Below are 18,981 nucleotides of genomic sequence, written 5' to 3' on the forward strand. Positions count from 1 at the left end.
GTGCATGTGTTAATATGTATATATATAAGTATATTATGAACCTGTATGCATGTGTAGGGCTGCAAACGAGCCGAGCCGAGTTTTAGAGTGTTCGAGCTCGGCTCGGCAAAAATTTAGTTGGCTCGAGCTCGGCTCGAGCTCGTAACGAGCTGCAGGACTCGAGCTCGAGCTCGGCTCGATATGTATTTACGGAGTTCGAGCTCGGCTCGTTCGGCTCGTTTATGAAACAAATATATATAAATATATATATAATATAATCGAGCTCGCGAGCCAATTCGAGCCGAGTTTCGACTAGTTCGAGCTCGGCTCGTTTATGAAACGAGCCCAGGACTCGAGCTCGAGCTCGTTCGTTTTTGTCTTGAACCGAGCCGAGCTCCGGGCCGCTCGCGAGCGGCTCGGATCGTTTGCAGCCCTATGCATGTGTAGTGTGTGCGTGTGTCGAGGCGAGACAATTGAGAGATTAACCCATGAGGTAGTTCCTGGAGTTAACTTAAGGAGGATCGATATTAGTAATAATTATGGCCCATAATTATATTGTTATTAGTTTCAGTGGTAACTAGAGTAGCCGTTTTCATTGAATTGATTTCCGTACATGCATTCTTTTTGTTCAGACTAGCGGAGTACTCGAGCAATATTGCTTTTCGTGATTTATCTATCCAATCGAGGTGAGTGGTTAAGCATGTGATCCCTTCTTTTGGAATCCTCTTGTGCCTATCGATTCTTGACAGTTCGTTATTGGTTGTGATCCGATGATAATTATTCTTATTCGTTGCTCTCATAATTATTAACAATTGACGTACCCTTTGGCATACAAGATTCATTGATAAAAATTAATAGGATTGTTGGATTGCCCTTATTTTTCTTGTTGTTCGTTCGTTGACTCCTTAATATTATTGTGACTCTGCAATGGCACGAGGAATAATCCTGGTGCAGGTGTGATAGGCGCGTGGAATTCATGAATTTAAGCGCCTAAGTAGGGAAATTAGCGCGTTAGACGTGCATTTAATTCTCATTTTTCCATTTAATGCGTGCACGAGGTTGGATTTTGTGTTTGTGCCTAATTTGCAGGAAATTGAGATGTTTTGGCGCTAATGAGAAGTACCCGGTAGGCCGTGATAGAGCTTGTGAGTGTGAAAGGCTGTGGAGACTAAGTGTTGGAGTGAAATTGACGAGAAAATCACCGTAGTCATTCGCGAGCGCTACAAGAAAGTGGTATAGCGCTCAGAAGTGGATAGCAAAGTCCACAAAGTGATCAGAGAGTTGGCTAGCGCTACACCCTTTTTGGTGTAGCGCTACCTAAAGGTTAAGAGAGAACATTGGCCAAAGCTAGGTCAACGGAGTCAACGCCTCAAACAAGTTCGCGAGCGCTATACCATTTGTTGTATAGCGCTACCGAGGGTGTTAATTGGCTATGGAACGGTGGCGTTTTGGGTCGTTGCGGGTCCGATTCCGATTTGTTTTAGAATTTTAATTGCAATTCGGGGATTAATATAAATACCTCGTTTTAAGTTAGTTTTAGGGTAGATTTTTCATTCCAGACTTTAACGTAGCAGCTTTTTCACTAACGTTGTTTTGTTTTCTCTCAGTTCTTAAGTTTTCTGCACTATTTCTTTCAATCGCTTGGATTCTGGTAACGTTTGTCGAATTTCTTCGTTAATTAAAATTGTTCGTTATTATCTATTCTACGTGGATCTTTCTTTTATTTTTTTTTTCCGTCTCTTCTGCAATAGATGATCATGTTTCGATCTAGGGTTTTATTTTCTGTTATTTCAAGCATGCGTGAGTAGTTCCCCAGGGTGCAGCCACGGGACGAAGGCGTCCTGTGACTAGTTTAATCAATGTTTTACCTCGGGTACGAATTAATTCGTTTTTCCAACAGTTTTGGGATATGAAAGAAAATTCCTTTCTAATAAACAAAATCCAGGCATCATCAGATTTTAAATGCGCATGAGAGCTGGTGACAAGTGGTGGGCATTTATTAGGAACCCCTTTTTTCTTATTCTGAGATCAGTGAATTGAATAATTGTGTCCCGAGTAAATATTGGTTAGGCTAGTTGCAGACGCTGGGTTCCCACGGCTGTACTCTCCTTTAAATTTATAGTTAATTGAATCAATTCAGTGATTTAGGTAGTAAATCAATCAATCAAACAAAGGGTGGCTACCTAAGAGCCAGATTAAACTAAAGTTCATCACAATTGAGTCAACACCGTCCGTCCGTCTCTGTGGTTCGACTCCGGTACTTCCGGAATTATTGTGCTACATTGGTCGAGAGTCCTACGCTTGGGACGCGTTTTTAGTCTTTATTTATTAACACCCGGTCGGTCAAGCAAGGTGCCTCCGGCTCGCCGTTGTTCTATTTGTGTTTGAGACCATGGATTATGTTTATATTTATTAAAGTCCAAGGAAAAGACCCGTGAGATATCGTGGTGACTTTGGCCGCTAGGGAAAAGACTTGTGAAATACCCTATGACTCTAACGCTCAACGGATAGGGAAAAGACTTGTGAAATACCCTATGACCCTATTCCGGATCGGCTTAGGGAAAAGGTCCCAGGCGCCATCCTGTGGTGACTCTAAGTACGGTGTTGAATTCAACGGGCAAAGCCCTGAGAAAATATTTGGCAATTGATATTTGGTACTTGGTAATTGGAAGATATGGTTCCCACTTTGGTTTAGACTCCCGTTTATTATTGTTCATCTTTTGGATATTATTGGACTCATTGTTTGGTGTAATTATTTTGGTGACTCGAGGATTGTTCATATTATTCATTAATCTGTTATTCAACTGGTGGATACTCTTTGTTGAGTTGTTGATCATTTTGTTCAGCATTTCGTTTGCTGTTAGTATTCGTTGAACCATCTATCTCCCTTATTTATTTGAAACCACTTCTTGGAACTCTCATTATCGTTCGTTCAAAAGTATGCCACTTTGTATTATCACTCTTAGCATGCTTAACTACTCACTGAGCTCGTCAGTTGACGGATTTATTCCACTTTTTTTTTTCCAGGTTAGTGCATGGGGCATTGTAGTGGACTCTGCGGCGTTGTCGGGACCTTGTGATTAGACCTCTAGGGCGTTTGCATTTTTATTTCTTTAATCGTGTCAAAATGCTTTCGAATGTTTTTTTTATTAGCTTCCGCACTTTTATTTATTGGCAGTTCTCGGGAAATTTGGAGTTAGAGAATATCGGATATTGTGGCCATTTTGTTATGGAAAAATATTGATTTTGGGTTTGCACATTTTACTTTAATAAAATATCCAGTTTTTACTTTATTTGTTTTAAGTTGCTAAAAATATTTTTAATTAGGCTTCGTGTCCCATGATTGCTTCTTGGTACACGGCCGGTCATGCTCTCGAATTTGGAGCGTGACAGAAAAACAGTCTGAATATCAAATTTCAATCTCAATCTCAATCCCATCTTATTATTTTCACATTAAATTTTATCACAATTCTCCAAACCAAACGAGGAATGATTTAGAAACTGGACCAGACCTTTTTCCTTTTTTATCTGCAACTGGACCAGACCTTTTTTTAGGTCAAATCACAATTGTGATTTTTTTATTTTGGAGAATTTCGGTTTAACACACTTGAACCGGTTTTTGAACAAGATCGATTCGGATTTTGTAAGAGAGATGATACACCCACCGAACACCCCATCCACCGCAAGAGTGTTAGACCCACTGCGAGCTCCGCAACAAATGATTTGAGCCACTCAATAATTTAAAAAAAAATATCCGAGGGGGTCATCGCGAAAATCATCTCAATTCGATATGTGTAGGTGTTCAATTCAAACTTTCAAAAATCAGATGATTCGAGCCGTTCACAAATGAAAGATTGAAACAAGTATCTATACATATTAAATTGAGATAATTTCAGCGTGAGCCCGGAATATGCCTCACACGCGTGTGGTGAATGTGCGGTGGATGGTTGTTCGGTGAGTGTATCATTAACGTTTTTGTAGTTCTCTTATTTCTCTCTCTCTCTCCATCACGCTTATCTATGGTTCATCAGACCCCTCCTCCCACGCCAGTTCTCTGATTCTCTCTCTCTTACACTTTGGACAAGCAGATGGGAAAGAAGGGTAGGGCGATTGAATACGAGCTTCCTGAAGACGTTTTGATTGACGTTCTGTCTAGGGTTCCGGCGAAATCCCTTCTCCGATTCAAATCTGTCTCCAAACACTGATACTCGCTCATCCTAAACCCTAACTTCATCTCCCTCCACCGCACCCGCGCCCAACCCTACTGCTGCATCTCCCTTGTACGAAATCAACAATCGTCCATGTATTTACTCCCCGACCAAACTTCAATCCATCATCTAGATCTCTCCTTCACCAGGCCCCACCTTCGTCTACCGCGGCTCTTGTAACGGCCTCGTGTATCTCTCTGAGAACTCCAATATCGTGATATGTAACCCTGCAACGAGAGAATGTAGGCTACTCCCTCAACCCCCTTATCATACTTGGGATACTGAATATGTAGGGTTTGCTTTTGATTCCAAAACCATGGATTATATAGTGGTCAGATTCATCACAATGCGTCAAACCACGTGTGTTGATCATAAAATTCATATCTACTGCATGAGTGCAGATTCGTGGAAAGAAATCACTACTACGGTGCCCCACAGTTTCACAGCTACTTATTGCTATTATCAGCCTTGCACGTTTTTGGATGGGGTTTTCTACTGTCTGAGTTATGATTTTTCTACCAGTGTCCATTTAATTGATGTCTTAAACACAGTTGAAGGATTGTTTGAGCAGAGATCCATGCCTGCCGGCCTTAGCTTTGAAAGGTGGATTGATCTTTGTCTTCTGAATAATTCCCCTGCCCTTATTTTATGACGACCAGCGAGGAGAGACACAGTTTGATGTATGGTTAATAATGGACAAATACGGAGTTAAGGAGTTTTGGACTACAAAGTACACTATTGGGCCCCTCTTTAGGAAGTCACATTCCATTTGGGTTTTGGCCAAATAGCGAGGTCCTTCTGATTGAGTGCAAAAGAGGGCTGATTTTTGTTGTACAACTATAGTACACAGGACATTAAAGAATACAATCAGTTATGCAATTTGCCTGGGCTGAGGTTCATAACACAAGTTTTGCCATACGCGGAGAGCTTAGTGCCTGTCAAGAGATGATCATGAGTTGCTGCATCTACACATTCCTAAACAAGAAGGAGAAGGTGTTCAGGCGTACCAATCAGCTTCTTAAAGTTCTTCATAATAGTCTTCTAGTCAAGCACAGCAGAACTAGCAAGGAAGCAGTTCATTCATGTTTGCACGTTTGTCAAGAAGTGTGGAAGTATCGAATTTCCAGGTCTTGGATTTCTTGCATCGGTAATTAATATTGGCCTTTTCATGCTTTTAGGCGTCCTTGTGCTACTTTTCTTTTGTTTTCCATGGTTTTTTTACCTTTCCCCTTTCATACATGTTTTGTCCCCGTGTTGCCTTCTAAGAGTGGCTTTTTGGGTTAAAGGGAGATGCAATCTTACAATTTATTCTGTTAAAGACTTCAGAAGCCATTTGGATGGCATTATAAAGAATAAAATCTGAGTCCTTTTGTAATTCTCTTTTTTTTTCCCCAACTCTTGGTTGGTCTTTTCTTCTTCTCCTTTTGGAATGTTGCCTAGCATATGATTGGATTGGTTTTTCTTTTCAATGATGCTTGCCCTATCCTTCTCGATGTACCCATTATTGAGTTTTTAATATAATTTATTTGCCTATATATATGCCTATATATATATATATATATTCGATTATTAATGTAAAAAAAAAAACTAGAAGTCTGTTGCTGTTTGAGTATGCATATTTCGTTTGCCATTTGAAACTGTAGCAATACAATATTTGCAACTTGCAAGCATTGGGTGTGCCTAACGACTTATGTTTTAGAACTCATTCAAAGTGCAGTATTCCCAAGTTGGATGCGAGTGTTCATATGGTCAGAAAATCTTTGGTTTCCACTGGAACGATACCATGACCATGGTCCGGTAGTCTGTGGTCTGGTATGGCCGGTCTTGGGTTGTGCTTGGGCTTCGGCCCCACAACTCTTATCTTTTTAGTCTCATAATAGTTGGACTTGGGCTCAGGCTTGTTTAGGCTTGGCCACTTGGGCAATTGAGCCAGTAAGCTTACTTGCTCAGTTGCTCCTCAAATATACCTAGAGTTGAAAGGTCCAAAGCTGAAGAGTATTGTGCCTGGGTACTGCAGATTCAATCTTTTGAGCTTCAGAATTGATTCTGCATATAACAACCGAACTCATGGTTTGCAACTGAGAGGTCACCACTTGATACGTACATACGTACATGTTAGCCTCTTCTTAGTCATGTTGAGCAGCCAGAATGAGTAACACACCCAAATTTGTTCTAAACATAGACCTTTGGTTTCTGTCTACCAGAATTTGTTCTAAACATAGACCTTTGGTTTCTGTCCAGTTAGCCCTACTATTCGCATGGAAGATTTAGAGGGAACCATGCAAGGAAAAACGCGTTTGATTCATTCTGGGTCTCACAAAAATCTAGAAAAATATCCATAAATTTTTGAATATTATTTTATGGGGTCCTGTAAAAAATCAGCTACAACGGATATTGGTAAGTATTACTTTTGGATTCGTAGAGGCGAAATACTTACTGATATCCGTTGGAGTTGATTTTTTACAGGGTCTCATAAAATAATATTCAAAAATTTATTAATATTTTTCTAGATTTTTGTAGGACCCTGAATGGGCCCAAATGCACTTTTTCTTGTGTGATTTCCTGCAAATCTTTCTTGCAATTAGAATTTTCGCATAAAAACTTGAGCAACCTTGTATCTTGGGAGACAGATGCTGGGATAAATCTTGAGCACCACCCGAGATGCAGTGAATGTGTTTAAAGAACATCATATGAAGCACATACCTCAATTTGGTTAACTGATTTTTATCTTAGTCAGATTATTGTTTCTAGTTTGCTATTTCAATTTCTGCCTCTGTTGAGATTTAAGGATTACAAGTTGCAAAGTTTCACGAATGTCCAACTCTATTATATTTCTTTGATGCTATTAGTCTTATATAGCCAGCTTCTTCTACAGTAGTATCCGTATCAAGATTAACGGATTTTACCGTTGTACTTTTCCAACAAGTTCATTAAATTCAGACTTGTATCCGATACTGATTTTCTAATAGTTCATTCTTAGTTAATTTAGAGTACATATGCAGAGAAGCAGAACTTGGTTTTAGGTAAAAGGAAATGGACGTACCATGGCGTAACTCTGCTCCACCTAGCCTTCAATTTTTTGATTTGCTACCATGGTTAGCTGGAGTTAAGTCTTTAGAATTATTATTATATTACTTAAGAATTTTTGCTGATAAAAATAGAAATTGTCACTGAAACAGATTGATAATTTTTCTACATCTTTTTTTGCTGGTTTCACTGCTCCAAAAAAAAAAAATGCCTGTTACTTTGCTTAATTCCTTTTTTGTTCTATATGCTCCATCTTTATTTGAGATTGCATATTATGAATTTGACGACTTTTTGGATAGGATTTATTTATATGGAGTTGCTAAATTGACGGAATAACATATCAAGGTTTATCATTTTTCAAGCTTTATAATAGGCATGAGAGAGAGAGAGAGAGAGAGAGAGAGAGAGAGAGAGAGAGAGAGAGAGAGAGAGAGAGAGAGAGAGAGAGATTTAATGTTTTTCGTTTATGATTTTTTTTGGCGTCATGTCATTTGCCGATGTAATTATATAAACTTGATGCCTGTGCTCGCATTAGTTGCACAAACCTAGGGCTAGGGCAACGGTGGGGATCATATAACTATATCTTTGGTAAATTGATTCGACCCATATATTTACCACACACATGCCATTGGAACGAGACCAGGACCATGGTCCTGTAGCCCGTGGTCTGGTATGGGATTAGCTAGCGCTTCGCTTTAGCCCCACGCATCTTATCTTTCTAGTCTCATGCATAATAGTTGGAATTGGGCTTAGGCTTGTTTAGGCCTAGGCGGGCTATTGTATCTCGGGAGACATATATTGGGATAAAACTCAAGCACCACCCGAGTGGCGTTGAATGTGTTATAAGAACATTGTGTGAAGCACGTAACTCAATTTGGTTAACTGATTCTGTTCTTGATCAGTTTATTTGCTAGTACTAGTTTGTTATTTCAATATCTACCTAGGTTGAGATTTTGGGATTATAAGTTGCAAAGTTTCATTTCAAAAAACAAATAACAGAGAGAGAGAGAGAGAGAGAGAGAGAGAGAGAGAGAGAGAGAGAGAGAGAGAGAGAGAGAGAGAGATGAACCAGACCATTATTTTTTTTTAACAAAAATATAGTCCAAAACAAAGCTCCATTATACGATTTTACACTAAATTAACTTTTCTCTTTACACTTTTATGCTCAACATTCAACAAACACAAATGGACACCCATCGAACAAGGCTTCCCCAAAATTCATATCTTGGCTCCGTCTTAGCTGACATCCCTGTGCTCCTTTATGATGCGTAGGCACATTTGTTGAGTTGGTGCATCATCGCGTAGCATAATTGGTCCCATAAATATTTCAAATACGCAAGCGTGAAAGCATTTTTTAAAAATATCTCAAATTAGTAAAATTCTCAAGAGCGATCAATGAGTGCAAGAGGGAGCAAAGATTACGAGCGGGGGCAAGCCCTCTGGTCCTTCCAAACCTTCATGCTGAGCTTTTTTAGGCTTAGAGCCCAGATGGATAACTCCTTCCCTGAGTTTCTAATTAATGAGTGATTATCTTTCCTAATTTAGCTTTGTGAAATTAAGTGCAATGTATATCAATGCCGGGTGGGTACCATGTTGTGTTCGCACGGGCGCATATGAGCTGTCAATTGCATTTTTGGAAGGCTTAGATTTGGAAAGAAAAAAAAGAGAGAGAAAGTGTTAGGGTAAAAAGGGGGAAAAAATTTCGTGCTAGGTGGGTACTACGTAATGCCCGCTCAGCGCATCCAAGCCGTCCATTGTATTTTTGGACGGCTCGGATTTGGAAAGAGAAAAAGAAGAGAGAAAGTGTTGGGGTAAGAAAAGAGAGAGGGTTACAATCCAAGCCGTCCAAAAATTTATTGGACGGCTTGGATGTGTCGAGCGGGTACCATGTGGGATATACCCGCTCGGCAAAAAGAATTTTCTCCTTTTACGAGGAACTTTTCGGTACCGGGTGAGTATATCCCACGTGATACCTGCTTGACAGCCGTCCAATACATTTTTGAACGGTTCGGATTGAATCTCTTTTTTTTTACCATCCGAACATAATAGGAAATCGAAAGAGTAATGTTTAGAATGGGAGAACAATTAAATCATTCTATTGATATCTCCCTTCAACTTCACAAACGTTTATCATATTGCTCAGGCAATGGTGATCTTATCACAAAAGACTATATAAACCAATTTTTAAATTTATTCCACATTTGCCTATCACGGGAGATATAGAAACCATCAGGTCTCACCTCGAAGTAACAATTATGACCAGAGTCAAAAAACTTGCCACAGATGAACTCGATCCGGTCATTGTAGACATCAAACATCCTCTCTTTGGAGCCCCAGTAAAAATGGCAAGAGAAAACCGTTCCGCCAAGAAGATCTGGGACAAAAAGCCACTTAAATTCTTGATGATAATAGAGCGTATGATTTCCGAAGTCGCTTCCAAAGTAATCATCTTTAGATTGACAATGAGCTGTCAATGGTGTGGGCTGGTTTGGAACGGCGCTAATGATATGAACCGTCACCTTATAAAAACTGGAAGAGCTTGCATGACCAAAGCAGAATACCATGATGAGTAATGGAAGAAAAAAGCGGCTCATTGCACCTCTTGAAATGTCAAAATGATGTTTATTTTTTTTCTATGATTTTCTTCCTTACCGCGTACCCCATTATATACTACAGTACACAATCAATACTTATATATAAAAATCCATACATAGATGAAGCAATAAATCATTTGTTTTTTTGGTAAGTGAGTGAATTCAATGAATCTTTATTTATGGTATAAAAATAAGTGAAGAGTATTGAATTGAGAGGTGTGATATAATGAAAATGTTGTCCACGTACATTAGGAATGCATGAATAGGCCCGGGCCTTGGGCCTCCAAAAACATGTCAAAAATGGGGGCCTTTTTTAGGATTAAGTTTGCATATATAAATATAGTTAGTGGAATTTGTATAACACAATCTAAATGGTCTAGTGGCAATTTTTTCATCATTAAGTGTTTGTGGTCCATGGTTCAAACCTCCGTACGTGCTTTTTTAAACTTCGCCCAAACCTTTTTTTCTTGTGAATGTGAATTGGTTTCTCTCGCGTCATATTAAATTTTTTTTTATTTCAAACCTTAATTATTTTTCCTTCTAACTCTACAAAAGTTTCCCTTAGTCCTACTGTTAACTTGAATTACATCAAGAAAATTAATTTTTTGAGCTTTCAAAAAATTCTTTTCGTTGGCAAAAACAATTATATTTTTTTTGGAGTATTCAAACAATACTTTTTGTTGGTAAGTATGTTATTTATTTGAGAGTACAATAGATATTTGATTAGTTTGATTACCCATTTAATCAGTAATTTTCAGTTAAATAACAGAGATGACAACCTCTTTGTCAGATATATTTCATGTGATGGGTTTATATTTTTCCACCATGATAAAGTAAATCAAAAAACACGGCAAGCTATCATTGCTTAAAATTGTCCCCTTTCATAAATTGGAAAAAAGATTGTATAATTATTTTCAAAATTCCTATACGTAATACCTCTTAAAAAAATTACAACAAAATTATAAAGGGCCACAAAATCTAAGCCGGCCTAGGGCCCCGAAAAGTGTAGGGCCGGCCTTGAGCATGATCGATTGTCATACATGAGTGACTTCGTTGTCGTTGAGGAAAGTTACAAGAATGAACCAAAACTACTAAGACTTTAACACAGGCACCTCCTATAGAAGTAAGACCGACGAAATTGCCAGATGAGAACCAATCTATGTCCAGATAGAAGAGAATCCCAAATGGACCCATAGTTCAAACACGAGAAAGCACCTATGAAATCTGGATGGCTTCACAGCTGAACACCGAAAAACTCCCAGCTACTTCCCAATCACACCCAAAACTGTTGGCACAATTTAAACGCGAAAAGAGACCCAAAATGCAGCTGGAAACTCCGGCCAAACACCCAAATACTAAACTAAAAGAGATTATTCACCCACCACCAACACCCACCGGATCTAGGAAATCTAGACTGGTACAGACCGGACTGGGGAGGATTTCTGTAAGGAGGATTTTTTTTTTCTTGGGGGAAAATTCCACAATACCTACATCAATGTCTAATTCCTAATTAAACTTTATGAAACTTCAAATTTTGACATAGGAAATTTATTTTGGCACTTCAATTTTAGCCACTTGCACTTCACTTTGTGTCTTGATCATGTGAGATTGCAAAACAAAACGTGGAGTGTCACAGGCTAAATTAAAAGTGGAAAAAATCACCTCCTTTTGACATAATATGTAGAGGTTGTCTTCAATGTTGGAGGCTTTGGAGCTGTAATTGTTGTTCATGGTGGGGAGTGAGAGTGCAGAGGAGGAAGTGAAAGTACAGAGGAGGTGAGGTGATATGCAGATAACATAATATTCCGAAATACTAAAAAAGAAAGAAAGAAAAGATATGCAGATATTATGACCTGGGGAGGTTTTACGGGTGTAGCGGGGGGGGGGGGGGGGGGGGAAATGGGGGAACGATTAATCTGTAATCACAAACACTTACGCACACAAACTCATTCTCATTTATTATGGGCCCTAGAGACAGTGAGTGAGTTTGTGTCTTTGTGTGTGTAAGTGTTTGTAGAAACATTGAATAGGGAAAAAGGGAGAGAAACAAGTAATAGAAAGTGTCAATATTTTCCCTCCAAAATGAGAGTGTATTTGCTGTATTTTCCTCTAAAAGATCCCCCTCTAAGCTTGAATAGCCAACATAGCGTCAGAAATGCCGGGTGTGCAATTTTTGTTACTAAATGGACAAAATTGACAATCAGTGTCCGATTTCATAATGGGTGTATACTTCAAGTACTTATTTGAAATATCAAAAAGTTCAGATATTTATGAGACATTGAGGTCTAAGTTAGGTTTTTTTTTCTTTTCTTTTTTTGAAAATTTTCATTTAATCTACCATATGTTGTTCCGGTAAATTTAGCCTTACTAATCAGGCGACCTTATATTCCCAAGTGCGATTTTTTTATTCAATTGTCATGTTGTGTCCCATTGATGAAGTGGTATATCAATAACCTCTCGAGAATCGAATTTCTTTAGTACTTTTTAAACAATTGTCTAAAAACCTTAAAGAACAAAATTTTATGTTCCAAAATCTTCTGACAAAAAATTCTCTTCCCTAATTTTGTCCTGATTTGAACTTTCTTACATTATTAATTGTCAAAATAATGTAATTCTCATACTACTACTACTTACTGACAAATAATATTCTCTTGACCGATAAAAATGAAACGTTTCTGGGGAAAATTTCATTTTTCCCTTTTACCCTTCTCTCAAATTTTGAAATCCAGTACACCTAGCAAAATAAAAAACAGGGCAATGAAATTGAACTGGCTAAGATTCATAGGAAAAGCTTCATTCCATTATCAAAAGTGAAGTTATACAACGACTATGGCAGAAAATCAAAAGCAACAAAAACAAAAGAAGACAACAACAAAGTCCATTAAACTCTATTCCATAGTCCACTACCATTAGCTTTCTGTTGCTCTGAACATTGAGTGCGAAAATGACCCGACTGACCACACCTGTGACACACAATTTGTGGCTTAAACGAAGCTCCGTGTGACCCCGAAGCAGCAGATGGCTCAAAACTTTGCTGAACTTGTGATGGTGGTGATGGTTCCCGGACTTTGTCTCTTCCTCCCTTGGCTCCTAGAACTCTCCGAAGGCAAACTTACACTAGCGGTCGGTTACCTAGGTTCCCTCACTTTCACATTTTCCTATGTACCTATCGATCAGAATCTTCGCACTCCTCGCACACTCGACAATCTCAGAAAACTTTCCAATAGGCTGACTTACTATTAACGGCTTGACAAACGGATGCAACCCCTTCTCAAAGCGCCTATACTTCCTTTCCTCCGTCACCACCAATTCTGGTGCAAAACGTGATAAAGATTGAAATCTCTAGGCATACTCAGACACGGTCATATTCTCTTGCTCTAACCTCTCGAATTGGTCCCCGAAAATTTTACCCTCATGAGAAACTTTTCAGTGCCGGATGGGTATATCCCACGTGGTACCCGCTCGACAGTCGTCCAATACATTTTTGGACGGCTTGGATTGAAACCCTCTCTCTCTTTTTACCATCCGAACAGAACAGGAGATCGAAAGAGTAATGTTTAGAATGGGAGAACATGCAATTAAATCATTCTATTGATATCTCCATTCAACTTCACAAACGTTTATCATATTGCTCGCGCAATGGTGATCTTATCGCAAAAGACTATATAAATCATATCCAGTCATGAAATTTATCCCACATTTGCCTATCACGGGAGATATAGAAACTGTCAAGTCTTGCCTCGATGTAACAATTACGACCAGAGTCAAAAAACTTGTCACAGGTGAGCTCATTCCTGTCATTGTAAACATCAAAAATCTTCTATTTGGAGCCCCAATAGAAATGGCAAAAGAAGAGCGTTCTACGAAAAAGAAAATCTGGGACGAAACGCCACACGAATTCTTGATGATGATAGAACTTATGATTTCCGAAGTCATCATCTTTAGAGTGACAATGAACTGTCAATGGTGTGGGCTGATTTGGAACGGCGCTGATGATATGAACCGCCACCTTATAAAAAATGGAAGAGCTTGCATGACCAAAGCAGAATACCATGATGACTAATGGAAGAAAAAAGCGGCTCATTGCACCTCTTGAAATGTCAAAATGATGATTATTGTTTTGTTTATGATCTTCTTCCTTACCGCGTACCCAATTATATATCAGAGCGGGGCCCGTTTCATCCCATAGTTTATAAAAATTCACAATCCACACTGCGCAATGACAGACCAGCGAAAAGGCTGCACGATGATATGACCCAAAAAATGGTCACACGTGACAGACCTCAAAAACACGGATGCACGTGAGGAAGGATGTTAAGGAAATGAATCCCACATTGCTTGAGAGTAGAATGGGTGATCACTTAATAACATCTGGGATCTCTTTCACTCATTGCTAATTGGTTTTGAGATAAATATAAAGTTTCTACACAGTACACAGTCAATACTTATATATAAAAATCCATACATAGATGAATCAGTAAATTATTTGTTTTTTGGTAAGTGAGTGAATTCAATGAATATTTATGGTACAAAAATAAGTGAAGAGAATTGAATTGAGAGGTGTGTGATATAATGAAAATGATGTCCATGTACACTAGGAATGCATGATAGACTGTCATACTGATGCCTCGTTTGGATGAGTTTTTGAAAATTTTGGGTTTGGTTTTTAAGTAATGAGTAGAGAGATAGAGAGAGAAATGAAAATAATGATTGAAAAGATGAGAGAAAAATGAGAGTAATGATTGAAAGTAGGGATAATGATCATGTTTTTTGAGTTTGAAATTTTTTTTCAAGTTTGAATCCAAACAAGGCATGAGTGACTTCGTTGTCGTTGAGGAAAGGTTTTTTTTTAACACATTCAATTCATTTCAAATTGAAGCCCGAAGGCAATACAGATTCTATCAAAAGCTACAAGAATGAACCAAAACTATCAAGATTTCGACACAGGCACCCCCTGCAGAAATGAGACCGACGAAATCTCTAGATGAGAACCAATCTAAATCCAGATAGTAGAGAATCTCAAACGGATCCACAGGTTAAACCTGAGAAAACACCTATGAAATCTGGATGGTTTCACAGCTGAACACCGAAAAACTCCCAACGACATCCTAATCGCGCCCGAATCCGCCGGCACAATTTAAACGCGAAAAGAGGCCCAAAATGCAGCTGGAAACCTCTGGACAAACACCCAAACCCTAAACTAAAAGAGATTATTCACCCACCACCAACACCCACCGAATCTAGGAAATCTATAACAGTACAGACTGGACTGGGGAGGATTTCTGTATGGATGTTTTATTTTTTTCTTGGGGTAATATTCCTCAATACCTACATCAATGTCTAATTCGATCCGAATTAAACTTTATGAAACTTTAAATTTTGACATAGGAAATTCATTTTGGCTCTTCAGTTTTAGCCACTGACACTCATGTGAGATTGCAAAACAAAAAGTGGAGTGCCACATGCTAAATTAAAAGTGGAGTAATATGTAGAGGTTGTCTTCAATATTGGAGGCTTTGGAGCTGTTATTGTTGTTCATGGTGGGGAGTGAGAGTGCAGAGGAGGAAAAGTACAGAGGAGGTGAGGTGATATGCAGATATCATAATATTCCGAATTACAAAAAAAAGAAGAAGAAGATATGGAGATACCATGAGCTGGGAGGTTTTACGGGTGTAACGGAGGGGGAGGGAAGTAGGAGAACGATTAATCTATAACCACAAACACTTACGCATACAAACTCATTCTCATCCATAGACAGTGAGTGAGTTTGTGTCTTTGTGTATTTAAGTGTTTCTAGAACCATTGAATAGGGAAAAAGGGAGGGAAACAAGTAATAGAAAGTGTCAATAGTTTTCCTCCAAAATGAGAGTGTATTTGCTGTATTTTCCTCCAAAAGATCCCCCTCTCATATATAAATAGCCAACTCAGCGTCAGAAATGCCGGGTGCACAATTTCTGTTACTAAATGGACGAAATTGACACTCGGTGTCCGATTTCATAACGGGTGTATACTTCAAGTGCTTATTTGAAATATCAAAAAGTTCAGATGTTTATGAGACATTGAGGTCTACGTTAGGTTCTTTTTGTCTTTTTTTTTGAAATTTTCCTTATAATCTACAATATGTTGTTCTGTTAATTGTAGCCTAACCACTTAGAGCATCAATAGTGGAATAATTAAAAATGGATAATCAATAGTTGTCATATTATTTTTGATTATTCATTTAAGGGTTGCTAATGTTAGCATTGTAGAGGTCCACAATGGTACAATCAAAATTAAATAATCAAAACTTGTCATATTGTATATTAACATTGGCCTTTTCATGCTTTTAGGCGTCCTTGTGCTACTTGTCTTTTGTTTTCCATGATATTTTTACCTTTCACCTTTCATACATGTTTTGTCCCCATGTTGCCTTCTAACATATTCGATTATTAATGACAAAAAAACTAGAAGTACGTTGCTGTTTGTCCGGAGTACGCATATTTCGTTTGCCATTTGAAACTGTAGCATGACAATATTTGCAACTTGCAAGCATTGGGTGTGCCTAACGACTTCTGTTTTAGAACTCATTCAAAGTGCAGTATTCCCAAGTTGGATGTGAGTGTTCATATGGTCAGAAAATCTTTGGTTTCCACTGGAACGATACCAGGACCATGGTCTGGTATGGCCGGGCTTGGGTAGTGCTTGGGCTTCGGCCTCACAAATCTTATCTTTTTAGTCTCATAATAGTTGGACTTGGGCTCAGGCTTGTTTAGGCTTGGCCGCTTGGGCAATTGAGCCAGTAAGCTTACTTGCTCCGTTGCTCCTCAAATATACCTAGAGTTGAAAGGTCCAAAGCTGAAGAGTCTTGTGCCTGAGTACAGCAGATACAATCTTTTGACCTCCAGAATTGATTCTACATATAAAAGCCGAACTCATGGTTTGCAACTGAGAGGTCACCACTTGATACGTTCATACGTACATGTTTGTTGGCCTCTTCTTAGTCATGTTGAGCTGCCAGAATGGGTAACACACCAGAATTTGTTCTAAACATAGACCTTTGGTATATGTCCTGTTCGTTCAGTTTTCGTTTTGTTCGATTTGCTCTTCCGGTGACAGAGAGTGTGGTCACAATTCTGTTCACTGGGCAGTTTTAGTATGTGGTTTGGCTGGACTGCGTGCAACCTTGTATCTTGGGAGACAGATGCTGGGATAAACCTCGAGCACCACCCGAGAGGCGGTGAATGTGTTTCAAGAATGTCATGTGAAGCACATAACTCAATTTGGTTAACTGATTTTGCTCTTAGTCAGATTATTGTTTCTAGTTTGCTATTTCAATTTCTGCCTCTGTTGAGATTTCAGGATTATAAGTTGCAAAGTTTCACGAATGTCCAACTTTATTATATTTCTTTGATGGTTATATAGCCAGCTTTTTCTACAGTACTATCCGTAACCAGATTAACGGATTTTACCGATGTACTTTTCCAACAAGTTCATTAAATTTAGATTTGTATCTGATACTGATTTTCTATCAGTTCGTTCTTGGTTAATTTAGTATCCATATGCAGAGAAGCAGAACTTGGTTTTAGGAAAAAAGAAATGGACGTACTATGGAGTAACTATGCTCCACCTAGCCTTCAATTTTTTGATTTGCTACCATGGTTGGCTGGAGTTAAGTCTTTAGAATTATTGTATTACTATACTTACGAATTTTTGCTGAACAAAACAGTGTTAGAAGTTAATTTGTATTTTTCCAAGAGTCTTAAAGTTGGAATAATCTGGAAAGATTGGGTTCATGCATGGTCAGTCAAATAGATAAGTTCAATGTAATGGTTCATCTTCCTAATCACCTTGGTAATTGTAAAGGTCAAGCCGTCCGGGATAGAATTGTTCTAGGTGCTTCCAATTGTAAGTATAAATAAAGGTTTAGTGATAGCAGCTAGATAAGCAACCGACCAGCTATCTAAAAATTAAATCAAAGCCTTTGTGCCGTAGCAGAAGGTTACTTGTAATAGCCAAAGCAAATTTTGTACCACAGCCCTCTACTGAATGAAATATCCAACGCCTTAAATTACTTTCTCTTTTCTCTTTTTACTCTTCTTGCAATCACACATCCACTCACTCTTCCGCTGTCCCCAACAAATTTGGTATCAGAGCTTTCTTTGTAGCTGCTTCATTCCTTATTTTCTGGTGCTACTGATGGCATCAATTCCAGCCCCTACCATGTTTAGATATTCTCCAAGTCAAGTCCCTATCTTTGAAGGAGAACACTATGACTACTGGAGTAGCGAAATGGAGAATTTTTTCGTATCTGAAGACGTGTGGGAAGTTGTTGAGAAAGGCATGCCAGATCAACCAGAAGTTGCGACACAAGCAACACAAAAGCAGCATAAGGAGAACAAGAAAAAAGATGCAACGGCACTCCGCTACATCAAACAAGGGGTAAGCAAATCAATCTATCCTAGAATTTTTAATGCAAAGAGTGCAAAAGAAGCATGGGATGTGTTGAAAGATGAGTTTCAAGGAAATGAAAAAATTGTTTCCATAAAGCTACAATCTTTGTGGAGAGATTTTGATAACTTATCAATGAAAGAAAGTGAATGCATTAGAGATTTTCTCTCTAGAGTTGCTGAGATTGTCAATCAAATTAAAAGTCATGGTGAAGCCATTCAAGATAAAAAGGTGATCGAGAAAATACTCAGGAGTTTACCTCCAAAATTTGATCATTGTGTTGCTGCCATAGAAGAAGCTAAAGACTTGTCAAAAATGACTATGTTTGAACTAATGGGTTCACTCCAAGCACATGAGCAAAGAATTAACAGGTCGTCGAGTCAACCCATCGACCAAGCTTTTCAATCCAAACTCTATTTCAGCAACAACAAGGCAAACAAGCAGGAGCAAGCGAAAAAAGGAGGGTCATCGCAAAAGAAGATGAACGGCCAGCCGAACCAAAATGAAGGTGAGGGCAAAGCAAATCAAAGAGGAGAAAATCAGCAACAAAGATTTGGGAATCCGCAACAAAGAGCTGGTAATTACAACTCTAGTTGCCGCATTTGCAAAAGGACTAATCACCAGACAAAAGATTGTCGATTCAAATGCAAGAAATGCAGAAATCCTAATCACTCTCAAAGGGATTGCTGGTTTCAACAGAAAAAGGAAAGTGCTGAAGCAAATTTCATGACAAATGAGCCCGAACA

The 18,981-nt window shown here is 38.6% G+C and overlaps 1 protein-coding gene across 1 annotated transcript; it reads left to right on the forward strand.

The window, feature by feature from the left end:
* Nucleotides 1–467: 467 nt before the first annotated feature.
* On the forward strand, nt 468–4,839 carry LOC131302793 (uncharacterized). Its single transcript, XM_058329589.1, has 5 exons — nt 468–472; nt 612–665; nt 1,069–1,124; nt 2,826–2,917; nt 4,321–4,839. The coding sequence occupies exons 1-5, from the start codon at nt 468–470 to the stop codon at nt 4,837–4,839; spliced, it is 726 nt and encodes a 241-aa protein (XP_058185572.1).
* The last annotated feature ends 14,142 nt before the right edge of the window (nt 4,840–18,981 follow it).

Source organism: Rhododendron vialii, chromosome 10a (genome assembly GCF_030253575.1).
Source record: "Rhododendron vialii isolate Sample 1 chromosome 10a, ASM3025357v1".
In the NCBI taxonomy this organism is placed as follows: domain Eukaryota; kingdom Viridiplantae; phylum Streptophyta; class Magnoliopsida; order Ericales; family Ericaceae; genus Rhododendron; species Rhododendron vialii.